At 49.0% G+C, this 27,642-nt stretch overlaps 1 protein-coding gene, 1 long non-coding RNA gene and 1 pseudogene across 4 annotated transcripts in view; 2 read left to right on the top strand and 1 right to left on the bottom strand.

The window, feature by feature from the left end:
- The window catches only part of LAMB1 (laminin subunit beta 1), a 67,742-nt gene that overhangs the window by 27,597 nt on the left and 12,503 nt on the right, over nucleotides 1-27,642 (top strand). Inside the window, exons 14-25 of the mRNA XM_059170792.1 lie at nucleotides 4,938-5,073; nucleotides 6,306-6,464; nucleotides 7,307-7,434; nucleotides 7,667-7,790; nucleotides 8,253-8,457; nucleotides 11,291-11,434; nucleotides 11,642-11,873; nucleotides 14,938-15,101; nucleotides 15,725-15,949; nucleotides 17,165-17,379; nucleotides 18,002-18,098; nucleotides 25,390-25,759. Of these exons, the coding sequence (XP_059026775.1) occupies nucleotides 4,938-5,073; nucleotides 6,306-6,464; nucleotides 7,307-7,434; nucleotides 7,667-7,790; nucleotides 8,253-8,457; nucleotides 11,291-11,434; nucleotides 11,642-11,873; nucleotides 14,938-15,101; nucleotides 15,725-15,949; nucleotides 17,165-17,379; nucleotides 18,002-18,098; nucleotides 25,390-25,759 (2,199 nt within the window). The remainder of the gene's footprint in view (nucleotides 1-4,937; nucleotides 5,074-6,305; nucleotides 6,465-7,306; nucleotides 7,435-7,666; nucleotides 7,791-8,252; nucleotides 8,458-11,290; nucleotides 11,435-11,641; nucleotides 11,874-14,937; nucleotides 15,102-15,724; nucleotides 15,950-17,164; nucleotides 17,380-18,001; nucleotides 18,099-25,389; nucleotides 25,760-27,642) is intronic.
- On the bottom strand, nucleotides 2,517-6,394 carry LOC131829236 (uncharacterized). 3 transcript variants are annotated; one of them, XR_009352782.1, is made up of 3 exons: nucleotides 6,240-6,394; nucleotides 3,341-3,596; nucleotides 2,517-2,832 (listed from the first exon to the last, which is right to left on the bottom strand). It is a non-coding gene; the product is annotated as an uncharacterized LOC131829236 (long non-coding RNA). The 3 variants fall into 3 exon arrangements; XR_009352784.1 differs by having other exon boundaries at nucleotides 2,517-2,835; XR_009352783.1 differs by having other exon boundaries at nucleotides 5,825-6,394.
- Nucleotides 14,375-14,447, top strand: LOC131830863 (small nucleolar RNA U3; annotated as a pseudogene).

The raw sequence follows: 27,642 nt of genomic DNA on the forward strand, positions 1-27,642 counted from the left end.
GGTATTCTACTTAGCTGTAGGCTTGGGAGGGAAGCTGTCCTGGCAAAACAGATGACACAGACTGCTGATCAGTGTGGAACCAGTGTTTATTTGTGATCAGAATTAGAGAAGAGAGAAGAGATACCAGTGTTTGGCCAGGGTGTGGTTCTCAGGAATGATTTTTTTTTTTCCCTTTTTTTGTACCATTGTCTTAGTGATAGAGAAAAGTTGAAACTATATAGTATTTTCTCCACTGATCACTATTTAAATAAAATAGAATTTCCCTTCTAATAGAATTTTTGAAGTAAATGGCTAATTTCTACATTTATGAGAAATCTGTGTTCCTCATAATCTTGGCCTTCACCCATTGAGAAAAAAATAGGGCCTGTATTAGTTTTTTATTGCTGACATTGTAAATTACCTCCATTTGATGGCCTAAAACAGCATAAGCTTCTTATCTTACAGTTCTGTATGTTAGACATGGCCAGTCTCACTGGAATAAAATCAAGATGTTGGCAGGGCTGTGTTTCTGTCTGAAGGCCCTCTGGGAGAATGTCTTTCCTGCTCATGGGAGTCATTGGCAGAATTGGCAGAATTCAGTTTCTTCCTTTTTTTTTTTTTTTTAAGATTTTTATTTATTTGTCAGACAAAGAGAGCATGTGCACATGCACAAGTAGGGGGAGGGGCAGAGGGAGAAGCAGGCTCCCTGCTGAGCAAGGAACCCGATGTAGGACTCGATCCCAACACCCTGAGATCATGGCCTGAGCTGAAGCAGACGCTTAACCCACTGAGTCACCCAGGTGCCCGGAGAATTCAGTTTCTTTTGGTTGTAGGATGAGGTTCCTGAGAGCCTGGCTGTCAGCTAGGGGCCTTTCCCTGCTTCTAAAGGCTGCCCACATCCCTTGACTCATAGCTTTCATGTTCAAAGCCAACCACAGTGGGTCAAATCCTCCTCAAGACTCATGTCCGCCCCACTTCTCTGCCTGCCTTTTCTACTTTGAAGTCATCATGAGATTAGATTGAGCAGTCCTGGATAATCTCAAGGTTCTGAACCTCAGTCCCGTCAGCAAAGCCCCTGGTCCCATGTGAAGTAACGTGTCCACAGATCTGGGGGGTGAGGATGGGGACATCTTTGGGGGCCATTATTCTGCCTGCCCCAGGGTCTGACTTATTGTGTCTTATGTCATTGTTCTATCGTTTGGATCCAGCACCTGGAATCTGTATCTAGTTACAGGGAAATTTGGTGGTATGGGGGCTAGGGTGGGGAACCTATGAACTTGTCAAGGGTACCATTTCTATGTGATAGGATTTTTACTTGAACACAGGAAGGGTAATTACTTGTAATCTTTTCTCTCTAGGGAGGAGGTAGGATTTGAGCTTCATTTTTGAAAGCTGAGAGAGGTTTGGGAGGCAGGACGGAGAGGCAAGAGGGCCTTCTAGCTGGGAAGAGGGAGACGGGTGAAGGCCCAGAGATGGAATGCGTGTGGCACATGGTCAAGACCTGGTCTGACTGTGACCAGCTCCACTCACAGTCCCCCAGGACCTTTCTTTGCACCTGTCATTCCTGTCCTCTCTCTGCCTGAAGATCTGTCACGATCTTCTGCCACCTTGGGAGCGTGGCTTCCGTGACTGCTCTTCAGTCCCCCAAGGGGTCACCCAAGGAGGTAAACAGTGGTTCCCTGGCAGCCTGAGAACTTTGCTGGTGGCTCTGTTTCGGCACTCACTGCGTTTGGCTTTGTTGTCGTGCTCGGTTGCTTGACCGTTTATGTCCCCAGTTAGAGGGTAAGGTCTCGAGGTCAGGGACTATTTCCCCCCTCGTTTTTCTTTCCCCGTATCCTTTCAAAATAATGGAGTTACCAAAGAAGGATTGATTCAGAGGAAAATGGACAACGGACTAAAATGTGAGCGTGCTGACAGCAGGAAGCCCAGCGTTTGCTCGGTCAGGATTCACAAGGGTCAGTATTCGCAAGGGACGGCGACGAGCCCTGGGGCTCATCCGGAGGCAAAGGGTGGCAGCAGAAAGCGCCGCTGTGGTTTTCAGAGGGTGGGTTGTCGAGGCTGCTGGCAACCAGGCAGAGGCATCACGACTTGGTAAAAGCAGAGAAGAAACAGCTGTGGGTTTTGATGAAATGCCGGCAGCCGCACTGGACTGGCGGGCTGGACGGGGCAGCGGGGAGAAGAGCGTGAGAGGCCCGCGGGGCGGCTGCCGGAGTGACAGGCATGGCATGACATGCTGTTCCGTGATAGCGGCCACCGTGACAGCGAGAGGACACTGCTGAGGGCAGAGACATCGTGAAGCAAGACGTGGGTATCGAGGAGAAAGGACAGGGAAGGTCACGGCTCAGCCCAAATCAGAAGATCTTTATATCTGACAAATAGCAGAGCTGAGGGAATGTGAGCAGGAGGGGTGACAAGCAGCTGGGGACGGAGGCGAGGCAGAGAAGACAGGTGGGCCAGCCAGGGGAATGGCCCCTTGGTGGCAGGAAGCGCACAGGCAGGGCTGGAAGGAAGTGGCAGGAAGCGCACAGGCAGGTGTCCAGGGCCAGGGGAAGCCACAGGAACACATTTGCTCGGGGTGCAGGCATCCAGGAGGCGGCGGGCCTGTCGGAGACCATCCTTCCCGCTGTGGACACAGAGCGGCCTGCGATGGCCAGGACAGGTGTTACGGGAGCTCCTCTCACGTGACTGGGTTCTCGTGAGTTGTCTCACCTTCAGAATTCAGAATCGGGCGTCCGCGTGTCGTCGGTACGGTCCCCTTCACTTGCGTGCTGTCTGCTGTTGCCGTGTGCAGAGTCTGGTTGCTTCCTTCTTCGGTGGTTGCTATTTGTACACGTGTGTTCCCTCAGGAAGCGTCTGCTGGGGAGGAAAGAAGGATTTTCTTTTGCTCATAGGATGGGATGTCTGATGCCTGAGCTTTGGAAAATGGCTTTGGTGGGTGGACTGTGCCCCAAGAGGGCTAGTTGCCCCTTGCAGCAAGATGTGTCCTCTGGGAATTGGCTCTGGAGTGTGAAGCGCTCGTAGTCCTGTTTGGTAGGAGCCATTCACGTGATCTGTGGGAGGAAGACTTGGCTGGGGCTGTGGGAGGGCTGAGGGGCAGGGGGGGACATTGGTAAAATACCTTGGAGCGTTCTGTCTTCCAAGGGTTGTAACTTGCCTTGGAGACTTGGTTCAAATGGGCTTTGGGATGAGGAAAAAATCTGAACACTGGGAACGGGTTTAATGTAACAATTCCAAACCCCGTCTTGACTTGAATGAAGTAAGAATGGGTGCATAAATTTGGTTTTACCTTGGACTCACCGAAAAAGAGACATAGGCTGAGAATAAAATGAGTATGTTAAGTCTATCCAGAAGACTTTATTACCTGAAACCATGTGTTTAGTTAAAGTTCTTCCTTTTGCATGAATCTCCTATTTTTCTTTTTTTTTTTTAATATTTTTTATTCAGAATGTGTATCCTTCGTGCATTTATTTGTTCAGTCAGTGTTTGAGTGCGCTGTGTGCACTGGGCCAGACCCCACGAGGGTATGAAGGGCCCAACTGAGGTAAGGGAGGCACAGTCCGAACTTTGAAGCAATTTGCTGTCTAGCGGCAAGTCAGGCAGGTCTGTCAGTGGTTACACTACGAGAGAGAAAGCAATAAATGTCTTAACAATACAGATAAAGAGTAGCAGAGCCCTCAGAAGGCACCACTCGAGGGTAGCAGAAACCAAAGGCGACTCCACGGAAGGGCTGAATGCTGGGCTGGGCTTTGAAAGGCCAGTAGGGTTTGAAACACAACCCCTCAGCTTCCACGAGCAACTAGTATGTGACAGGTTGTGTCGTACGTGTTGTAACCACAATGTTCCTCCTGCACAGAGGAGGTGGTGCAAAAGAGTAGGGGGCTCGTTCTGTGGGATGGAGAGTGATGGTCAGGAGAGGCCACAGCAGAGTTCTTTGTGAGCCGAGTCTTGAAAGGACAGGTGGCTCTTTGCTAAGTGAATGGGGGACAAGGGTATTCAAGGCTGCAGGAATGACATAAGCCAAGGGAAGGGTCCACAGCCCCCCCCACCCCCGCGTGCATTGGAGAAACCATAACCGTTCCATATGGTTGGAGTTGGAGAAGTGAGGGGAGAGGGGGAGTTAGAAAGGCAGAGAAGGGCCAGACTGTGAAGCCTGGTGCCCCTGCTCGAGGCCAGGAAGTGATGCAGTTGGTGCATCTTAGGAAGGTCATTAGGGCAGCTCACTGTGTGGACGGTGGTGGTCCAGGTTGTAAAGTTGGAACCTCAGCCACAAGGACACTGACGAGAGGCTGCAGCCGGTTTTACTGTGAATATGAGAATGAAGGAAGGTACGGCATAGCCCGTGGGAAGTGGGAGGAGAAGCCCTAGAGGCCGGGCTGTGAAGTCACAGAACTGGGTTCCTGCTTAGCTATGAAAGATCCCAGAGAATAACTTCAAGGCTTCTGCCTTGGTCAAGTTACTGGCTGACAGGGTTCTGTCCCCAGCAGAGAATAGAGGCAGCAGTTGGTCGTTGCCCTTTGGGATCTGTCTTTAACGTCAGGGACTGCTAAGTCGGCACGGACCTTCTAGAAGTTGGGTCTTTGGGTCTGAGGCCCAGGAACGAGATTGCAGTTGGAAATCTGGCAAAAGATATAAAAGAGCAAAGCAAGAACGTAGGCGGCATCCACAGAAAAACCTCAGTATGGCGGGGATGGAGCATAGTGAAGAAAGACCAGCAAGACAAAACTGAAAAGACCAGGTCACGGGGAGCTTTCAGCTGTAGACTTTGCAATTAAGTCAGAGGTAGGAGTTGTTTTTTTTTTTTTTCCCCCCATGTATTTGTTTTAGTGAAAAAATAAGAAAACCCTACATGCATATTTCAGCCATTTGATGTTTAGGAGAAAATGCAGAACTGTGTCAGGTGGCTTCACTCAAACCTGGTGGCCCCGCTGACTTGCTTTGCTGTCCCTCCCCCCACCCAGCTGCTCGGCAGAGTCAGGCCAGTGCGCGTGCCGCCCCCACGTCATCGGGCGCCAGTGCAATGAGATGGAGTCTGGGTACTACTTCACCACCTTGGATCACTACATCTACGAAGCAGAAGAAGCCAACTTTGGGCCTGTAAGTAGGGGGGTGCCGGGCAGATGGGAGAAGCTGGGATCGGTGGGAGGGGGCAGTCATAGCGTATGCAAGTGTTTTAAAGAGTCCATTTACAAAGCATTTTTATAGCTCTTGACAGGATGGGGACCGTGCCTTTTTGAGAACAGTGCTATTTAAAGCTGGGTAAATCTGTAACTCACAAAGAGACTTTGAAAGTTTCACTGATGAGGCTTTCAGTGGGTTTTTTTTGGGGGGGGTGCTTATTTTTTCATTCTTTCACTCCTCCACTTGTGCTCCGAAGTTACTGTTGATGTCATAGGGTAAATACTCAGATGGGAGTTCCATCGCTGTGTAAGCAGCCATCCCAAAATGTAGTGGCTTCAAAGGTACCCATAGCATGTCAGCAGGGTGGCCAAAGCAGCTAGAGGCAGGCTGGGCATTTTCCACCACATACCGCCCCCCGCCTCAGGCCCCCCCAAGTAGCCACCCTGAGCTCCCTCACAGCACGGCATCTGGCTTCCAAGAAGGAGGCAAGAGAAACCACCAGGTCTCTTAAAGCCTAGGTTCCAGAGTTTCGGAAGGTCATTTTCTCACGTTGTGTTGGTCAGAAGTCGCAAAGCCAGACCAGATCTGAAGGCAGGGTAATAAACTTCCCGAAGGGTAGATCCAAACACTCATATGTATAGAGAATGAAGAACTTGGTCTTTGGAGGTGACTGATCACAGTGGTTATCCGTGATCTGTGAGCAAACTCAAAGGCGTGCTCGAGTTACCTGAAATTGGTCAATCTTCAGTCTCCCTGACAATCAGAATCAACTCCTCAGTAGGGAGCCCTCGTGATGATCTGATGTTTCTTCAGTTGTACTTGGAGTTTGAGATGAACACAGTGAGGGGGTGAGCACGTCTACCAGATACAGGACTAGCCTTGTAGAAAATCTGGGAAGTAGCTCGTCACTCCTCAGCTTGCTTACAAAGTGTTTGGGACGTTCTCTCTCCTTTCTTTATGCTCATTCCTGGCTCTATCCTAGAAGGTGTCTCCCAAGCCTTTGAGTCCCGTCTCCGAGGTCCCAAGACTACCCCAACCAGAAAACCAAGAAGTAACCTATATCCTCTTTATGCCTCAAAACTTGTACCCTCTACCAAGTAAATTTGACTGCAAAAAATAGGTAGAATGACTATAGTTTTGACCTTGGGGTGACTTCAGATTTCTTTAACTGTTACATTTCCTGGAAAGCCATTTTCCCTTGTCCTCAGGGGGTCAGCATAGTGGAGCGGCAGTACATCCAGGACAGGATTCCTTCCTGGACCGGAGCAGGCTTCGTCCGAGTGCCCGAAGGGGCTTATTTGGAGTTTTTCATTGACAACATACCATATTCCATGGAGTATGACATCATAATTCGCTACGAACCACAGGTAAACCTTCCAGGGACTAGCAGGGGTGGTAGAAATCTCTTCTGACAATGGATGCAGTTTTTGTGAGATTCGGAGTTTGCATTAGAATAGAGGAGCCTCTCTGACTTTCTATCCCCCAGGGAAGCAAAAATGGACATTTTTCTCAAATTCAGTTTCATAAGCCTTTAGTGACCCCTCATGAGGCTCTCAGCCTTGCTGAGACCTGAGGAGGTGAGCAGAACGTGTCAGACGCTCTGCTTGACCTCACGGCCTGCACAGCCCCCAGGCTCAGACGAGTGCTCCACCTTTAATAAAAGGTGGAAAAGGCAAGGGCAGAGATGCGGACAGTCCTGCCTCTTACACCAACCCAGCTGCGCCAGATGCTGCCAAAACATCCCATAAAGAATGATTTCTAAGCCTGAGAACAGAGATGGAATTTTGACACCAAAGGAAGTGAGGAACGGCGTGAGCAGGGGGAGAAGGTTTTGGGAGTGCGTCCTCGTGGCTGGCTAAGGGCATCGTTGGAGATGCTGTTGCAAGAATGCTGGGATCAACACATGAGCCTGGACGCTGTATTATAGGGTTTGGGGCAGGGGATCCTTCTGATTGGAGCTGTGCTGCCTGATGGCCAGAGAGGGCCCTGGGAAAGGCAAGGAGAGCAGGGAAGCTGTTAGGTGTCCAAGTGAGACAAGATTAGGGCTGAAGCAGGGGCCAAAGCAGAGGAAATGAGAAAGAGAGAAGGGAAATGCAAGTGAGTGTTTTTCATTTAAAACTTGGCAAATGATCGGTTGGGAGAGGTCCTTATACACAGGCAGCAGCGGGCCAGTGCGGATGTTCCTTTGATGGCTTGTCTCTTACTCTAGCTCCCCGACCACTGGGAAAAAGCTGTCATCACAGTGCAGCGACCTGGAAAGATCCCAGCCAGCAGCCGATGCGGTAACACTATTCCCGATGATGACAACCAGGTGGTGTCCTTGTCGCCCGGCTCGAGGTCAGTGTGATGCTCGTTTGCAGCTCATGGAATGAATGGGCAGATTATTATATTTTTTCTGGTCCCTTGCCTTGCGAGTCGTCCTGTTAGCATTTCAGAACTGGAGCCGAACACGGACCATTGCCTTTCTACTTTTGCTGTGATCTGCATAGACCTTTGACGGAGGGATGGGTTGATTGGATACCGAAACGTTGACTTGGCGTTGGTATTTTTCCCTTTCCTTTGGGGGCAGGTATGTTGTCCTTCCACGCCCCGTGTGCTTTGAGAAGGGTGTAAACTACACCGTGAGGTTGGAACTGCCCCAGTACACGTCCTCCGATAGCGACGTGGAGAGTCCTTACACACTCATCGATTCTGTAAGTGCAAGGTCATTTCTGAAGTGAAGGTCATGGGGGAAGGCATGGGCGGAGAGTGTTCATCTGCTTCTCCAGAGGGTTTTATGGAGGGGGTAAAACATGGACAAGTTAGGCACGATCATTTTTCTCTTGCCTCCAAAGCCACTTGGCTTATTTATTTTAATAAAAACTCTACCTTCTGAAAGGATTTACTCAAGCGATTTGTTTGTGGAAGTAAAGAAAATCTTAAAATCAGTCTTCCAAAAGCCACCAGACGATGTAAGGTGTATCTAAATGTTTTCTGGCAAGAATATTTAAGAGTGGAAAGGTTTTCATTGTACTCAGTGAGTCTGATGTTTTCCTTTCCCAGAGTCAAAGTAGCACTTGGGGCTTTGATGCATTGACTTGCTGTAGTTGACGACACAGCACCCCGCGCCGCCCCCCCCCCCATAAGAGCTCTTTGCTGTTCTTGATCCTTCACAGCTCGTTCTCATGCCGTTCTGTAAATCACTGGACATCTTCACCGTGGGAGGCTCAGGGGATGGGCTGGTCACCAACAGCGCCTGGGAAACCTTTCAGAGATACAGATGTCTGGAGAACAGCAGAAGCGTTGTGAAAACACCAATGACCGACGTATGCAGAAACATAATCTTCAGCATTTCTGCCCTGTTACACCAGACGGGCCTGGGTAGGTTTTTCCGACCCTCCTTTCTTGGGGCCAAGAGTACTTGGCATCACGAGGTACGCGGGAAGGCGTGCCCTGTAGCTCTGTGCAAGACCGGTGGTGACCACAGTTTGCCTTTTTCGTTTTTAAAGAATATTTTAGTGATAGAGCACCATTGAAAATGTAGTCACATAGGGGAAGGAAAGGAAAAATAAGATGGAACCAGGGAGGGTGGCAAACCATAAGAGACTCCTAACTGTAGGAAACAAACAGAGGGTTGCTGGAGGGGTGGGGGGTGGGAGAATGGGGTAATTGGGTGATGGGCATTAAGGAGGGCACGTGATGTGAGGAGCACTGGGTGTTTTATGAGACTGATGAATCACTGACCCCTACCTCTGAAACTAATAATACAGTATGTGTTAAGTACATTGAATTTAAATAAGAAAAACTTTTTAAAATGCAATCACAACAGGGACTAGGGGCAAAGCCAGGAAGGTGGGGAGTTGGGATAGAATCCGGGAGCATCAGCAAAAACTGAAGTTTGCTTTTCTCATTGAAAGATCAGACGCCTCTCAAATGTCCCTGGGCTTTTGTCTAAGGTCCTGTGCAAGTTGAACTTTGAAGGCAAGGGTAGAAAATCTTAATGACCTCCTTTGGAGAGAAGCTGCTTTAATCTGCCAACTCCCATCTCCTGTTGCTTCCTCCCCACCCATCATAGGGATGCTATTTATTTATTTATTTATTTATTAGATTTAAATTCGATTAATTAGCATATAATTGGTTTCAGAGGTAGGTCTGTGATTCATCAGTCTTCTACCCAGTGCTCATTTTATCACGTGCCCTCCTTAATGTCCATCACCCAGTAACCCCACCCCCCCAAACCCCTCCCCTCCAACAACCCTCAGTTTGTTTCCTATTCTTTTTTTTGCATATTGTCTTTTTAATGGTACAGATTTTATTTATAAGTCATTGTATGAAAAGTATTTTTTAATTTTTTTAATTAACATATAATGTATTATTAGCCCCAGGGGTACAGAATTGTGAATCACCAGGTTTACACACTTCACAGCACTCACCATAGTACATACCTTCCCCAGTGTCCATAACCCCACCCTCCTCTCCCTACCCCCCTCCCTTGTTTCCTATTCTTAAGAGTCTCTTATAATTAATCTCCATTTCTGGTTTTGTCTTGTTTTATTTTTTTTCTCTCTCCTTCTATGATCCTCTGTTTTGTTTTTTAAATTACAAATATCAGTGAGATCAAGTGATAATTGTCTTTCTCTGATTATTTCACTCAGCATAATACCCTCTAGTTCCCTCCATATCATTGCAAATGGAAGATTTCATTTTTTTGATGGCTGCATAGTATTCTATTTTGTGTATATATACCACATCTTTATCCTTTCATCTGTTGGTGGACATCTGGGCTCTTTCCATAGTTTGGCTATTGTGGACATTGCTGCTATAAACATTGGGTGCACATGCCCCTTTGGATCACTACATTTGTATCTTTAGGGTAAATACCCAGTAGTGCAATTGCTGGGTCATAGGGCAGTTCTATTTTCAACTCTTTGAGGAACCTCCATGATGTTTTCCAGGGTGGCTATACCAGCTTGCATTCCCACCAACAGTGTAGGAGGGTTCCCCTTTCTCCGTATCCTTGTCAACATCTGTTGTTTCCTGGCTTGTTAATTTTAGCCATTCTGACTGGTGTGAGGTGATATCTCATTGTGGTTTTGATTTGTATTTCCCTGACGCTGAGTGATGTGGAGCACTTTTTCATGAGTTTGTTGGCCATCTGAATGTCTTCTTTGCAGAAATGTCTGTTCATGTCCTCTGCCCATTTCTTGATTGAATTATTTGTTCTTTGGGTGTTGAGTTTGATAAGTTCTTTTTAGATTTTGGATACTAGCCATTTATCTGATATGTCATTTGGAAATATCTTCTCCCGTTCAGTCCATTGTCTTTTGGTTTTGTTAACTGGTTCCTTTGATGTGCAGAAGCTTTTTATCTTGATGAAATTCCAACAGTTCATTTTTGCTCTTGCTTCCTTTGCCTTTGGAGACCTGTCTAGCAAGAATTTGCTGTGGCAGAGGTCACAGAGTTTGCTGCCTATGTTCTCCTCTAGGATTTTGATGGATTCCTGTATCACATTTAGGTCTTTCATCCATTTTGAGTCTATTTTCGTGTGTCATGTGTGGTATAAGGAAATGGTCCAGTTTCATTTTTCTGCATGTGGCTGTCCAATTCTCCCAACACCATTTGTTGAAGAGACTGTCTTTTTTCTATTGGGCATTCTTTTCTGCTTTGTTAAAGATTAGTTGACCATAGTGTTGAGGGTCTATTTCTGGGCTCTCTATTCTGTTCCATTGATCTATGTGTCTGTTTTTATGCTAGTACCATACTGTCTTGATGACTACAGCTTTGTAATAGAGCTTGAAGTCCAGAATTGTGATGCCATCAGCTTTGGTTTTCTTTTTCAACAATCCTTTGACTATTCGGGATCTTTTCTGGTTCCATACAAATTTTAGGATTATTTGTTCCAGCTCTGTGAAAAATGTCGATGGTATTTTGATAGGGATTGCATTGAATGTGTAGATTGCTCTGGGCAGCACAGACACTTTAACAATATTTGTTCTTCCAATCCATGAGCATGGAACATTTTCCCCCTTTCTCTGTGGGGATGACATTATTTTAAGCAGGAATTCTGAATGAGCCAAGGCAGTAAAGAGGGACGATCCAAGCAAGTCCCAGGAAAGGGGCAGTCTGGTTCAGAGCCCATGTGACTCCCTGTGCTCCATTCTCTCCCGGGATCGGCTGCTCCGTGTCACGAGTTCTGGCTTCTCTCTCCCTGCAGCTTGTGAATGCGACCCCCAGGGCTCATTGAGTTCCGTCTGCGACCCCAACGGAGGCCAGTGCCAGTGCCGGCCGAACGTGGTTGGAAGAACCTGTGACAGATGCGCTCCTGGCACCTTTGGCTTTGGCCCCAGTGGCTGCAAACGTAGGTTAATCAGAACCATCACGTGTTCACTGGAGTGAATCTGAGAAACACCTGTGGGTTCCGTGGCTTCGGGAGGTGGGATGTCGCCCCACAGATGATTGCCCGAGCCCTAGGCCTCCTGATCCGGGCAGCAGGGTGCTTCTCTCCGGGGCGCGTTTGCACCAAAGGAGTTTCTCAAGGCGGTTCCACGGTTGCCTCTTTCTTCAGCTTGTGAGTGCCACCTGCAAGGATCCGTCCACGCCTTCTGCCACCCCGTCACTGGCCAGTGCCAGTGTTTCCAGGGCGTGTACGCTCGGCAGTGTGACCGGTGCCTGCCCGGGTATTGGGGCTTCCCAAGCTGCCAGCCCTGCCGGTGTAACGGCCATGCCGAGGACTGCGACGCAGCGACGGGGGCCTGCCTGGGCTGCCAGGACTACACCACGGGGCACAACTGTGAAAGGTACGTGCTCGCGGCCGCTCGAAAGCAAAAAGGAGGAGACGGTTTGGGGGCGAAGCCGACAGCATCTTAGACAAATGCCAGGAAGAATCTCTGCCACATTCCAGAAGGTTTGTTCATTTCTGATCGCCTCCGTATTTCCTAGGAGCTCATTCCTTTCTCCAGCATGCCTTTAGTTGATACCTTCTTTGTGCCAAGTGCCGTGTTGGTGCTGGGGGTATGGCGGAGAACAAACGTGAGCTGCCCCCTCTTGGAGCGCCATCCTGGAGGTCAGCCTAGATCAGGACAGAAGTCCTCGGTCTCAGCAGATTCTCGCCGAGGATGAGCGTTCTGAAGTGTGAACGCCTCCTTTGGGTCAAAGTAGAAACCAGATCCAAACAGAATTAGGCATTTCACACCACTTTGTTTTTTGAGACACTTTAATGCTGCTCCAGCTTCCAGGAGGGCACATAAAATGTGAGAAAGGAGACCTGTTCTCCAGTTAGCAGGTTAATTGAATAATTATTATGGATATAGAGCACACTGCACTAGATAGAGCAAAAGAGAACCTAGAATGTGCCCCCAAATAACATTACGGTCAAGCTCAGTAGCTAACAATCCACGTGATGAAATTACATGCTGACTTACACTGTTCATTACTGATGAAAGACAGATCTGCGACAAAAACTGATTTTTTTTTGGAGTGATGGTCCTCACCTTTCACTTCAATTAACATCCGTCCACTCTATCTGGGACTTTTGTTTTTAAAATGTCAGCAAATGCCTCAGTGCAAAAATTGTTCATCAGATGAAAGAGAAATTGCCAGTGGAAATTGAATATATGATTAGCTTATGTTGGGGCGATGTGCATGGAAGCAAATACGGGGTTTTCAACTCTGTGCTGGAGTGCTGTTCAAGAATCTGGAGGTTCTGGGGTCTCCTGGGTGGCTCAGTCGGGTAGGCGTCTGCCTTCAGCTCAGGTTGTGATCTCAGGGTCCTGGGAGCATCGGGCTCTGGGCTCAGTGGGGGAGTCTGCTTCTGCCTCTCCCTCTGTATGCTTGCTCTCCCTCTTTCTCAAAAAAAATAAATCTTAAAAAAAAAAAAAAGAATGTGGAGGTTCCAGTAACTACTCCTTTGAATAAAAATTATTCCTTTCCACCAAGAAATCGCCATTTAAGAAGATAATAAGGAAACAGTTATACGAGACTTGAAAGGAAGAAATTAACATATTGATGTCATCTCTTGTTTACTGCATTAAGATTTTCGTTATTGTTCTTTGGGAAGTGTAGAGTAAGTTTAAAAGAGACAGATGAGAAAATCAGATTAGAAAGAACAGGAAGGTGAGGGAGGGAACCCAGGTGGTCGTCCACTGGGCAGCTGTGAAATCCAGGGGTGGGGCGGAGCGGGGCGGGGGGGGAGGGGGCAATGTGGCAAGACGAGCATCCCCCCCGTGAGGAGAGCTGGCTCGATATTTGTGATGGTGTTAGGTTTTCTTTGTAAAGCACTTTGTTTCTCATAGGAAAAATGTGAAAGCCCTACGTGGGGATGACAAAGCTTTATTAAAATATCTGGGATTCTGTGAGCCAACTTTTCATCACTCTTTTCTTCATTCCAAGACGATCGGAGTTGCAGTCCTGTGAATTTGAGCAGCCGCTCTAGGCTCAGCTCATTCTCAAGGGGGGAAGAGGAGGGAGAGGCAGGAAATGAAAACTCAGTTTCTTGTCATGAGGTATCTGGATTTATTTCACCTAGAAAGGCCCCCTAGAAAACTTTCTCAGAGCCCGTTGGACCAAATTACTTCATCTCTGCTGACTTTCCCAGCCTATAACTGGAAAACATGTTCTTGTGTCCTGTCTGTGTCTGATTAAGTAGAAGGTTAATTTCCTCTGAACAGTTTCCCTTCTATTTCTTCATCTCCCTCCCGTACCCCATTTAAAAAAAAAAAATTACCCATTTCAAAAGAAAAAAAGCAAAAATACCCCTCCCCACCAAAAAAATACCCAAATAATAAAAACCATGAAAAACAAAATGAATTGAAAATCAGAGCTTAGGTTCAGTTCTGCTCCTAGCCTGTTGCAAAGCCCTGGGCAAGTTAGCTCACCTCTCCGAGTGTCCAGCCGTCTGCTGGTAGAATAACTAGGTTGGATCTGATGATCTCCAAGCCCCTTCCCCCTTTGTTACAGGGAGGAAAAGCAAGCGAATTAGTCGTGTTAAAGAGCAGCATCACATAGAATTCCTTGCTACAATTCAGGAGGCTGGATTCAGAGCTTGGCTCATTGCTATCTGCTGTGTAAAGCCTTGTGAGCCATTGAACCTCCGTGGATCCCTGATCCGTGAGGGGAGGAGGTGGGGGCTGATAAATGACGTCCCTCGTGCCTCTCCTAGTTTAAACGCCCCTAACAGATAGACACAGGAGTCCTACAGCTGGAGAGCACCCTTGTCAGCTTGGCTGCTGGTAAAGGCTAGAACGCGGAACAGGCCACCGTGGGCTTGCTCACTCGTCACCTCTTCCCGGTGTGGGCAGACAAGACTATACTTTCAGGGATCATTTCTATAGTTTGTTACTAGAGAAGTTTCTCTGAAGTTGTAGTGTACCGGTGTGGGCAGACAGACACAACCACACATGCCTTCCAGCACCCCCCTGGCAGCCCCCACCTCCTTCCCCAGACTCTGTAATGTGAGTCAGGGCAGGCAGGCAGCCGAGAGGACAACAGGATGCACGGGAGGAGAGGTACCTCTGCTGCTTGGGGAGGAGGGAGTGAGGTTCCTAACACAGCGCGCCGGCTCACGTGATCCCCAGACCAACAGCATCAGCATCACGCGGGACCGACTAAGTCAGAAATGAAGGGATGAACGCGGTGACCTGTTCTAACGAGCCCTCCAAGGGGTTCTGATTGGAGCTGGCATTGGAGAACCAATGGAAACCTTGGAAAATTTCCAAAGAGAACCTTGGAAAATCTTCCAAGTGGAAACATGAGGAATGGGGAGGGAAGGTCCCCAAGCAGAGAACACGGTTTCTGAGACTCTTTCCTGTAACTCGTTTCTTACAATGGTGGTTCATGGCCCTCTCTCCTCTGGGACTGATGCAGGTGCTTGGCTGGGTACTATGGCGATCCCATCATCGGGTCGGGAGATCACTGCCGCCCTTGCCCTTGCCCAGACGGTCCCGAGAGTGGACGCCAGTTTGCCAGCAGCTGCTATCAGGACCCTGTGACTTTACAGCTGGCTTGTGTCTGTGACCCTGGGTACATTGGTAAGTAGGGTCCGGACTCCCGGAGGAAAGGCTGTGTCTTTCTGAGTTCTAGTTGACCAAGAAGGACAAAGATGAAAAGGGAGACAATGTGGTGTCATGTTTACAATCCTTAATTAAAGCTGAAGGGAACATGACATACCAAAGGTGCTCCTTTCCTCGTTTGGCGTGTGGAGTAGAGGAAATTCTTGAGTCCATGACGCTGCTCTAAGAGCAGGACGGCAAGCTCACTTGAATCCGTGAGTGGATCCCCTTATCCAGCTCCTGGTGGGAGAGGCTCAGCGGGGTGATCTGGCCACGTGGTGGGCAGAGGGCGACCAGAGCCCATCCCCCCAGATGGCCGAACTGGCCGAACTCGATATGTTCTCCTTGAGTCTGCCAGCACTTAAGGAGGCCACGTACTTGTGAGCTCTCCCTTTAACTTCCTCTTTGACCCACGGATTCTGGTATTAGCGATGCCTGTCCACGGCTCAGAAGTACTGGCACAGATTCCAAGCCCTCCTTCCCCGCTAATGACGCGGTCACCCCAGGCTTGGTGAGGACCTGCGTCGGCGCTGTCGCCAGGAATGTCGGGGGGGACCGGATGTGTGTGTCAGCAGGCTGAATGGCTTGTGCTCGGTCCCTAGGCTCCAGGTGTGACGACTGTGCCCCGGGCTTCTTCGGCAATCCCTCGGATATGGGGGGCTCCTGTCAGCCCTGCCAGTGTCACCACAACATCGACACGACGGACCCGGAAGCCTGCGACAAGGAGACGGGGAGGTGCCTCAGGTGCCTGTACCACACGGAGGGGGAGCAGTGCCAGCTCTGCCGGTCCGGGTACTACGGGGATGCCCTCCGGCAGGACTGTCGCAGTAAGCTCAGCTTCCGTTTGCCCTCCTTTCCAGAGATTTCCACCACCTTCTTCACTATGGGGGAGACGTTCATCTTCAGGTGTCTGTTTTGTCTGGGAAAACACCTGCCAAGCTTTTTCTCTGACAAAAGGAAGATATGATTGACATCCCCCCCCCTTTTTTTTTTTGGTTACATCTTCATTTTCTGGTAGGAATTCAAGTCCCAAGATAAGGCTCAGTGCCTGAAGGAGTCACACGATAGAGGTCCTAAGTACTCACTCCGGCCGGCCCCGTCCTCCTGCCGTTGGTGGACAGAGCCTTCCCGCCTAAGGGGAAGAAGGAAGGAGCATCTCCGTGGTGTCTCTTCCAGAACTCCTCCTTTCTGTCTTATCAGATCACCCTGCCTCTCCTCCCAAGGCTGCTGCCCCCTCAGGCCCCACTGTTGGTATAGACACGTGTGGAATGCGGAGGAGTGGCAGGACGGGATTCCCTAACCAACTCGCAGGGCCTCTACCTGCTTTGTCTGACACATTCGTCACCGCTGCTCCCTGCTGAGGGTTTGAAGTCCTCAGAGCTGAAGTCCCACAGCATACATTTTTTCGTGTGTGTCATTTCCAGTCAAGTTCTCAGTTTTAACACGATTTGCCAGCAGCTGATGAACTATTTCAGAAATGCTGCTAGGCCAAGTGTGTCCTTGCGCCCGTCTGCCTGGGAAATGTCAGAACTGTCTACATCGTAAGAACTGAAGAACAGCGTTTTAGTGGGGTTTTGTTTTGTTTGTTTGTTTTTGGTTTGTGGTTTTGGTTTTTTTGGTGGGTTTGAGTTGTGTTTTTATTTTTGTTTTTTGGTTTCTTGGGGTTTCTTTTTTTGTACTCCCCTCCTTTCCTTTCCCTCTTTTTTTTCCCCCTAAGATATATTTTACTTATTTGACAGGCAGAGCACAAACAGGGGAAGTAGCAGGCAGAGGGAGAGGCAGATTACTGGCAGAACAGGGAGCCCGATGACGGGCTGGATCCCAGGACCCCGAGATCATGACCTGAGCCAAAGGCAGACACTTAGCTGACAGCCCCCCAGGCGCCCCCATTCCTTCCTCTCTTGTTTGCATTTCTAGGCCAAAACCTGGGAGGGAAGATCTTAGCCATGAGGACGTAGCTACCTCTCGTATCATCTGTGTGTGTCACGGATTTTCTGACCGTGTTGAGGCTAAGTGAATCGGATCTTACCGTTTGCTTTCAGAGTGTGTCTGCAATTACTTGGGGACGGTGCAGCAGCACTGCAACGGCTCTGACTGCCAGTGCGACAAAGCCACGGGCCAGTGCTTGTGTCTCCCCAACGTGGTTGGGCAGAACTGTGACCGCTGTGCACCCAACACCTGGCAGCTGGCCAGCGGCACCGGCTGTGACCCGTGCAGCTGTGATCCTGCTCATTCCTTCGGGCCGTCTTGCAACGAGGTGAGGCGCCGTGGTGGGGGCAAGGAGAGGACACACCCCTTTAGGAGCCTGGGGGCAGCCAGCACCCTCGGTGGCTTTGCCTCAGTTAGAGAAGGGGCTCGCTGACTTCCGTGGGGTCGCAGCCTCGCAGTCAGGGCATACAGCTTGGCAAACACAGCACAGATTGGCAATCAGCCTTCCTGAGGTGGCTCGTCGGGCTGCCCCGTGCTGTGGGGTGTCCCCATCAGGATGTCCGTCAGGATAGACAGGTGTGCACTGTTTGCATTACTACCTGGCTGCTGGTCCAGACTCTTCACCTAGCCATACAGCCTGAAAGGAAGCATGTGGCCATACTGGGCCATGTAAGTTGTGCTGTCGCTTCCTGACACCCTGACAGTGACGTGCTCCCCACGCCAGATGGGTCGCAGGTGGCCTAGGCTCACTAGCGGTGCGTGAAGGACTCTGGAAATAGAGCAAACTGTGCTCTGGGCCCCCAGTGCTGGGGGTTGGCGGGGAGGTCAGAGTGGGAGGGGGCTTCTGGGGCAGTTGAGTCATGCTTGTCCCAGCCGGCCACCGAGACGGCAACCGTGGATTGCCCAGCGGCCACCGGCCCGACTGACTGAGCTGTGTTCTCTGGCCGCAGTTCACGGGGCAGTGTCAGTGTATGCCCGGCTTCGGAGGCCGCACCTGCAGTGAGTGCCAGGAGCTCTTCTGGGGAGACCCCAACGTGGAGTGCCGAGGTGAGGCCAGGAGCGGGGCTGTCCTCAGGAGGACGCTGATTGGGCCGGGGGCTGCAGGCACGTGTCGCAGCTTTTTGGTACCCGGGAATGGATTTGTGGGTTCCGTGACATCCAGCCCCATGGAAGGGCAGGTGGTGAAGGGGGACCTGCTGACTCCCTGCTCCGTCCCCAGGCAGGGGAGTCTGCGCCCGCACAGGGGCTTGCACACACCCTGGAGACACACACAGTGGCTTTCTGACACACTTCTGACCCAGAGGGGCTCACCTTAACGACTGAGTTCCGCAGACTGATCTCTCCACCCCTGTGAACAGGGTCTTGGGGCCAGTGGCTTCCTTCTCAGCACACGCAGAGTTAAATGGCGCTTCTGGTCAGCCCATTTGGTTTGGTTCCGGTGTGGACAGTGATCAGCGAGCGGTCCCCACGACGGCAACCGGAGGGCCACACCCTAGCAGCGCTCTGCCTGGCCAAGGAGGAGGAGACAGGAGCTCCAAGTCTGTAGATGGGAATGAAAGCCAGATTCTCCCTTAGGCTTGTGACACGGCAGGAGTATGAGGGAGAACTTGACATTTTCTGCGGAACAAAGCCTTGTTAGAATCATGTGGATCATAAGGGTTGCTTAATTTTCCGTGCTGTTGCAATTTTGGTTGTGACTTGCCAGATATTTTTTCAGATCTTAAAGCAAAGGCCTTTGCAGGGAGGATTTCCATTGATTGTTTCTACTCTGGTTTCCTAGTCTTTCTTTCCTGCTTGGGTTTTCCTCCCTACGTTTCAAAATTGTAAGTATGGATAGCAACCTTTGTAGTTTTTTAACCGTTCTTTGATATATTTTCCTTGGGGCATATCTGAAATTGTAGGTCCCCATTGGACTCTAAATAAAAAGTGATCTTTTTCTTTTTGGGGGACAGCTGTGGCAAGAAATAATACAGATCTTCCCAGCTAGTGGTCCGCTGGGCATCTCCTATCAAAGGTCAGACACAGAGACAATATGCGTTCCTTCAGTCCCCCATCTGTTCCTGAACAGTAGGGCAAACTTGAGTGGACAAGCACTGAATGTCGGGCATATGATCTCTTGTTTCAGTGGACGCTTAGCTAGAAGGTTTATACCAACATCTCAGGTTAAGGTTTGTTCCACAGGTGCTCCTTCCTTCATCAGTCACTAGTCTCAATGTTGGTTCTTTGTGGGATCTGGTTTTCTCATTTCCACGAGAAGGTCTGTGGCATAACAGTGGGACGTCTGTTCCCCCGTTTCCCACAAGTAACATCCTGTTCAAAATCGGGTTTCTCAGGGGCTCTAATCACTCTTCTCAAAGATTCCTCCATCTCGTAATGCCCCAAGGGCTTGACTTGCTCCAGATCATGGCTCTAGGGTCACGTATAGCCTGATTCCACCAGCCTGTGTCATTGGCAAAACAGCATTGGCTGCAGAAGCTTGCTGACCTTTCACTCCATGTCAGCTTTGTGAGCATGAAAAGCCTGTTCCCCAGAGTTAGTCAATCAGAGAATTGTTCACTGAGCACTCAGAACTTCACCCCTCACCCTTTCATCCTCAAACGTTCAGCTCTAAATCTGCCAGAGCAATTGTGGCTCATAGGAACAGTATCAACTTGTTCTGGTCGAAAGTTGGATCATGTATTAGGGACTTTGTGAAGAGGAAATCCATGGCACCCATGTCCACTGACTACTTCGTGGTGTCCAGAAGAAAGATCAGCCTGTTACGTAAGAAACTGTGGGGACCCAAATGTTTTGGACAACCAGGGTGGACCGGAGAAATGTCCTCAACTACAAAGGTGGTTGTAGAGACAGAGAGAGAGAGAGAGTTGGGACTTGGCCGTGGGGAGGTCGTGGCTGCCACTGGGTCTTGGGTGAATGGGATGACAGTGGGGCAGGGCTGGTATGATCAGATGAGGTTGGGGCCGAAATGCAGCAGCACATGGAGAGCAGAGCTCTGCAGGGACTGGAATGTGGTCACTAATGGAAATGGGGGGACAGGGTCCGACAGTGAGCGCGGACGAGAACAGGTGTCATCCAAAATCAGATGCAACCATGGGAATGGGCCTACTTTTCTCAAAATAGGTAATTAATTGTCAAATAGTCTTCAATGTCAAATCTTCCATGGCCCAGACTGAGACTTTCTGGTGCCACTTGGTAAACAGCACCCTTCTAGGAAGACTTAAGGTCATGGCGAAGTTTCCTCCTTATGGAAAAAAAATGTAGTCGTGAGAAAGACAAATGAGTGGAGCTTTAGTCGTAGGACTTGTTGAATGTTCCTATTGTCCAGGCGGGTTGGGGCTCTTGGCCAGTCGTCCCAAGTCTGAACAAGCCTGCCACTGTGCCGGGGATGGAGAGAATCCCATTCACCCACCGGCAAACGTGCCGGAGAAAGCCTCAGCGCGGAGCTCTGCACGGTGCCCCTCTGGAGTCAAAGGGTCACACGAGGAATCTTTCTGTTGATTCATAGATAGCAAATGGAGGGCCTCTGGCTGTTGGAAAAGGCCAGTTGTCTCTCAAACCAGCACAAGTGAGAAATGTGGGGCAGAGGTGAGAGGCCCATCATGCTTGTTTCTCATTTCAGATTGTTTTTAATGGAAAAATGAAGTGCGTTCCTTTGCCCAGACATGAATTTTTAGGATGCTTGTATTCTTTTCTCAGGCTGGGATTTGTTTACAGCTACCTACCTTTTTCTTTATTTGCTGCATGACTTGGGAAATCAGATTTAATTCAATTCTCTAGAGGGCCGCAAATACTCTCAGTAGATGAAAAGCTTATCTTATATGATCCTAATCACAGCACATGTGTCCCCTGCAGGCCAGGCCAGGCCAGGGGCAGGCAAACCAAGACCGCTGTGGTGCACCCAGCCCATTGCCTTTCCCCGTACATTTGTATCTAATCTGTGTCCTGCAAAGCCTAACTATTTCCTATCCACGCCTTTTATAGAGAAAGTTTGATGAGCCTAGTGGCTCATTTCTGCAAGTGAAATCATTCCTTCCCACCTTTTGTCTCCAAACGGACATCATCTTAGCAAAGCCAGAAATAAAATAAAATGAAATAACATGGTGGGGCTGAGGAGGTAGATAATTTAAAGCAAAATCACATTTCTTTTTTAAAGATTTATCTATTTGCCAGAGAGAGAGAGAGAAAGCACAAGCAGGAGGAGGGGCAGAGGCAGAGGGAGAAGCAGACTCCCCACAGGGCAGGGAGCCCCATGCGGGACTCAAGATCCCAGGACTCAGGGCTCATGACCTGAACGGAAGGAAGATGCTTAACTGACTGAGCCACCGCCACCCAGGCACCCCAGATGTCAGGTTTCAGAGAGGAATTATTGCTCTGGCTAGAGCACAATAAGGATGATATATAACATCAAGGCTCTTGGGGGGGGGGGGGGTTGGTGCAGGGGAGCCCTCAGGAACGCATGTACTAGAGACCCATGGGGGAGACTCGGTCTCACCAGACTCTGAGAGCCTTGACTGCCAGGCCATGGAGGATGGACTTTCTTCAGTTGTTAGAGGCACCTGGAGGAGGAGCAGGACAGAGGCAAAGAAAGCAGGAAGTCAAACCTACTGATTGAGAGGCACACAGGCTACCATTTCCTGTTCTGGGATTGATTTGCCAGTGTTTTCTTCTTGGCCTCAATAGTTATAAAAAGGGTGCATTTTTATTCATGCTCCTAGCTCTTAGAAATCACGTTTTAAATTTAGTAAAAACAGAGGAAACTTACCGCCTACCTGAGAATATATCTACAGAGGGAGGTGGAATTCTTATGGCTCTTTACAGCGATTACGGGCTCATTTTTAAAATGCTAGTCTTCACCTTCGTGACTTGTTCATCTTAAAGGTCAGGCCACAATGTTTGCTAAATACTTTCTTCTCCTTTCTAAGAGCAAGTTTTCGATCCTCTGCCAGAGAATCCCATGTCTTAAAACAGGACTGAGCTGCCGGTCCACTGGGACCCCTAGCCTTTTCTCTGAAGAGAGGGGAACCACCACTGGCCTTGTCAGAGACCATAGGCAAGGTTCATGTGTAAGTTTTAGGTCCCAGTGAGTGGGAGCTGGGATTGGAGGGTCTCCTTCATCATTTCAGCGTCTGTGATGTTTTCAGTTATCAGGTGAGAACCAACCTTTGCAGGGGGCTGGGGGTGGCCTTTATGCCAGGCGGTACAGGTGGGCCTTCCCGTGCTCGCCTCCCTGGCATCCCCAGGACAGGCGCAGCAGTCAGAGAAGGGAACATGAGAACACGGGAGCTTAGGGGTCTCCCACTTCAGCCTGAAAACCTGATACAGTGTAGTCCTTCGATGACCTTCCGGAAAAAGTTCAGGCTGAAAGTTTTCAGTGATGAAACCCTAGTCCCTCCATCTGTGAGATTTGAGTCTACATTTCAGTTAGAGGAAAGCGATGTTGATCAGTTCCGCTAACCCAGTCCTGCTTCTGGAGAGAGCCGGGGTTCTGCCTGTCCTTGGAGCCCTGGCCTGCACTGCAGCCCTAGCCCCAGAGAGGGAGAAAAGCCTTCTTGGGGGTGCACTTGCCTTCTAAACACTACAGTTCGAGGCCCGTGTTCTTCCCACCCAAGGATGCCCATGACAAAATGAGAGCCAGAAAGTGAAAAATTATTAGAGAAATTAGAGAATATACGCACCCATCTCTTGCCCCAAGTATGAATCCAGTAAGAACCTCTTTAGGACTGAATCAATGTGTGTTTTTGCATTATCTATGGGAAAGAATTTTCTAAACAGATTAAAAGCATCTGCCTCAGTCACCCCAAGTCTTGGAGAGAGGATAAGGCGCCCGTCTCCTGGGCCACTTAGGCCCCGCATGGCTCTGCTCGCTGGGATTGGGGACGGGGGCAGACTGAGCAATCCCATCGTTTACAAATGGTGTCAAGCATTCCTCTTCCTGCATAGGTCACTAGGTTTGTGCCTCTGCCTACGTTGGTCAGCTTCCAGAGTCATGACTCCGCTCCAGCTCCGCCCCCTGAGGGATGAACAAATTCTCTTATATCCTCCCTCCCTGCTTCCATTCCCCATTCTCCCCCTCCTGCCCTCCTCCCCTCTCACCCCTACAAGCACACTGACCTACAGAAGGAAGGCTAGAACAGGAGGGGAACCAACAGGTCTGTGTCTGCAGCACCTGACAACTGTTAGAAAGACCAATCCTCAGGTCCCACCCCAGAGCTCAGGATTCAGATTCCAATGTGGAGGGTCGGGGGTGGGGAAGCAGACTGTTTCGTGAACCCTCCGGGTGATTCTGATGTACGCCCCAGTGTGAATGGCTGGGACCTAGATGACCCACGGAATTTCTAGCTTTCCGAAAGGTGACTGAATTTTACCAAATGACAGGAATCCATTTTTAAAATTTAAACAATGTAAACTCTTCATCATCAAATTTCTTCTTCTTCTTCTGAGCCTCAGAAACTGATGAAGGTGGTGGTTTCAGACACGTTTCCCATTATCTCTTCCGTGTTTCTCTAGGGTGTCTCAACTTCTCTCTTCTCTCTCACTCCTCCACTAGGAAAAGATTCTGGGGTCAAAGGAGTTCGGCATACAACTGGGTAAAAACAACATGAAACAAGGTTTCTCCTGCCAAACTCCTTTGAGCCTTCGATGTGCTGAAGTTTGTTTGGAATCTTCCAGAGGAGACTGTCTTCCCTTAACTTACTGATCATGGAAGCCTTCTCTCCAGGAACATCTCCTAGAAATAATGGTGTAGAGGACACACTTGAAGTTACTCACAGCTCACTCAAGCTGCTCCCTGACTCCTAAGAATGACCCCAAAAAACAGAGGAAAAAAATGAAACGCTAGAAGTGCTTGGAAAGAAACAATACGCATAAAGGGAAAGAAAGTTGAGTTTTGAAAACCCAAGGCACTAAGGCCATGCTGTGTTTTCAACCCAAAGTCTGAAGACTGGAATATTCAGTAATTTAAATCTTTGAAAAAATCCTGGTGTTATTGGCAAGGATACAAAGAAAAACCTAATGCCATAATTACAGCTTTTTTTTTCCCCCAGTGGAAATGTGGTCAAGCAACACTCTGGGCAGGAAACTACCAGACACTTGGATGATTGATAGAAAGTCATGATAAGAAACGCCTAGGTGGCTCAGTTGGTTGAGCAGCTGCCCTCGGCTCACGTTGTGATCCCAGTATCCTGGGATCGAGTTCCACATCAGGCTCCTTGCTCGGCAGGGAGCCTGCTTCTCCCTCTGCTTCTGCTGCTGCTCTGCCTGCCTGTGTTCGCTCTTTCTCTCTCTCTCTCTCTGACAAAGAAAGAAAAAGAAAGAAAGAAAGAAAGAAAGTAAGTAAGTCAGTCAGTCATGATAATACAAATGTTTATCAAGTACTATGAACTGGGCATTCCTCTAAGCACTTTGGAATTAAACTATTCCAAAAATCCTGAAAGCTAGCCTATGGGGTAGGTATAATTATGACCTCATTTTACAGATGGGAAGTCGGTGACTCAGTTTTCTCAGTGCACAGCTCAGAGTGACATAGCTGGGGTGTGGGGAAGGCAAGATTCGCAGCCACAGGCACCTGAAGCCTTCTGACCCCATCGCTGCCCTCCTCAGACTTGCTGCTCAGGGAGTGGTGTTGGCCAACGAAGGCAGTGAGAATTAAAATAGTGATAAAAGGCAGGTTGTGATGAGGGTCTCATGAATGGGCGACAGATGCATCTCTCTGGGTTTGGAGGGTTAGAGGCTAGTGAGCAAATCTCAGGACCATCTATGAGACTGGTTCTGGAAGATGTTTCACTAGAACATCTTTCAGAGACCAAGACAGTTTTACAACACTCCTATGAGACTATGAACGTATTGTGTTTTATAAGAGTCAAACTTGCTTTTTTAGGAGAAGGATTTTTGTCTTGTAGGGTGTGTAAATGCCCATTGCATGCCTATACCAAAAATGAAGTTAGAACCTCAGCTGGCAAAGGCTGAATGCCCCTTAACCCTGTGCTTGGTGCAGAGAATGGAAACAACTGGAGTTGCAACAGGCTGAACTTGAAACCCGGCCCGGCCATTTCCTGGCCGTGAGACTTGGGACAAGTCACCTGTCCCATAGGGTTCAGTGACATGATGCGTGTAGATGCCAGGCATACTAAGGGTCATTGTAAAAAAAAAAAAAAAAAATGACTGCCACTGCTGTTATTAAGTGTTTAGCGAGAGTCAAGATAGTGCCTGTGTTGGAGGACGACGCTGCCCTGGTCTCTCCGAGAGTCTTTGCTGAAACCGCGACCGCGGCTTCCAGATGCCAAGTCTTGTCGCAGAGGTTTGTGATCTGGTGGATGAACCAGTGCTGTTTCCCTTCCAGCCTGCGACTGTGACCCCAGGGGCATTGAGACACCACAGTGTGACCAGTCCACTGGCCAGTGCATCTGTGTCGAGGGGGTCGAGGGTCCACGCTGTGATAAGTGCACGCGAGGGTACTCGGGCGTCTTCCCAGACTGCGCTCCCTGCCACCACTGCTTTGCTCTCTGGGATGCGATCATCGCGGAGTTGACCAATCGGACCCAGAAGTTCCTGGAGAAAGCCAAGGCCCTGAAGATTAGCGGGGTGATTGGGCCGTACCGAGAGACCGTGGACTCGGTGGAGAAAAAAGTCAACGAGATCAGAGATATCCTGGCCCAGAGCCCCGCCGCGGAGCCGCTGAAAAACATCGGGGATCTCTTTGAGGAGGCGGAGTAAGTAGTCCCTGAGTATTGGTTCAGCCTGAGGAGATATGCCCAGACTGGGCACCTCCATCAGAAGGCATGGTTGGCCCTGTGAATGAAAACAGGTACCGGGTCACTGGCTTTCCAGCAATCTTCGCTCTGGGCATTTGGGTGAGTGAACATGCACCAAACTGTGCACACGGCGGAATGGAATGTGCACGGGTTCCACTCAGCACCCCTCTTTGCAGACGGCTCCAAACTAGTGGAGTGACAAGAACATTGGCTTCGGAGACAGAGGATACGTAAATGAGTTGTAGCTTGGGTTAGTTGCTAGGTTGGAGTGTATGAAGGACTCCGTCCACTAGGCCGTGTCTCTCTTCCCTCCTATGGAGGAGGGGAAGGCAGCACTTACCTTTACCTTACAGAGCAGCAGCAGCTTTGATCTGTGAAATGATAGTGTAATTGCCAAAAACACCATGAATAGAAGTCATTGTTACTATGTTTCACTCCTAGTGAGGAAAACCATTCCCATAGCAAGACCCTATTTCCAAGTTCTTTCTGCGGCTCTGCCTTCTCTAATTGTAACGAATTCTCTGCAGTGAAAAATTCCCCTCCTAGCCCTCTTCTGGGTAATCCTCTCCGCCAAGTGTCTATTTTGCCAGTGATAGCAGAGTGAACTGAATTCTGAGTTCTCAAGTTCTCAGGGATCATTTTTCAACCATTTCTCCTGCTCCCAAACGTCCTGGCTTCCTCTTGCACATTTTCTGTGTGATGGGACTGGAATCCGCCTCTCTAGGAAGCCAGACGGACTTTTCATCTCCACGCTGTAAGCAGCAGCAAGGGAACAACTGACATGCGCTCAGGCACCTTGTGGGAGGTCCTTCCTGAACCTTCTAGATTTTAAGTAGCCGGTCCCTTGGTTTCAAGCGGGGGGTTTTATGTCCAAGACCATGTGGTGGACCAGACTGTTAGGAAATGTCTGATGTGGAGTGATAATGCAGTTAATGAGGAATTTTAGCTCATTAAAAAGATGGTGTATCGCTCAGTCTCCTAACACATAGCGATAACAAGTTCTGGAAGGCTGTGATCCGAGCATAAGCCCATTTAGGACCTGATTCTTGGCCTTGGTCTCATGCACCCAAGGGAGAACAAAACAAGCTGGGTGTCCTTTGAGAGCCTGCCAGAGGAGAGATCACATTCCTGGAATGGCTCTGTTGCTACCCTCACTAGTCCTCTAATCGGAGAGATTGTAGTCATCTCAGGGAAACTGGTTTCGTTAATCTTTTTTCAACACAACATCCGAAGATAGGTGTCTTAGGATCCAAAGTGGCATTTTAAAAAAATACACAGTATTAGATTTGATTTCTTTTAAAAATCATAACATTGTAGGAGAGCTGAGAAGAAATAAAAGCCTTCTGTGAATCAGCAGGTGAACAGAAGAAAGCACTGAAGAAAGAAACTATATTATAATTGTCTCCGAAGAAGTGGTTGGGTTTATAAAATGTACTTTAACCTACAAATCCTTTTAAGTGCTCTTTTGAGTTGGTTCATGGTTTTATCTCGGCCTTAAATGACATTTTCAAATGGCCCCCAGCCTTTCAGTCCCCCTACATTTTCCCAGTGTTTTACACTGACTAGTATTTCCCCGAGGAAACACTGAATTAGGTGACCCAGTAAAGTCCAGAGCTGAGGTCTTCTCAAATATTACTTTCTTTGTGATTACGCACGCAACGAAATAGATGCCTAAAACACAGCTTTGGAGATGTGAAATACAGAAGAAAATACAGCTGGGTTTAGATTCCAAGTGAAATACTGTCATATTGCAGCCCATCCTGGTTGATATTACCTCTTTCTTATGAGAAATAAAGGGCTGCTTGTTGGTAGAAGCAGGTGGGACCTTGGATGGGACCTTG

Source organism: Mustela lutreola, chromosome 4 (assembly GCF_030435805.1).
Source record: "Mustela lutreola isolate mMusLut2 chromosome 4, mMusLut2.pri, whole genome shotgun sequence".
In the NCBI taxonomy this organism is placed as follows: domain Eukaryota; kingdom Metazoa; phylum Chordata; class Mammalia; order Carnivora; family Mustelidae; genus Mustela; species Mustela lutreola.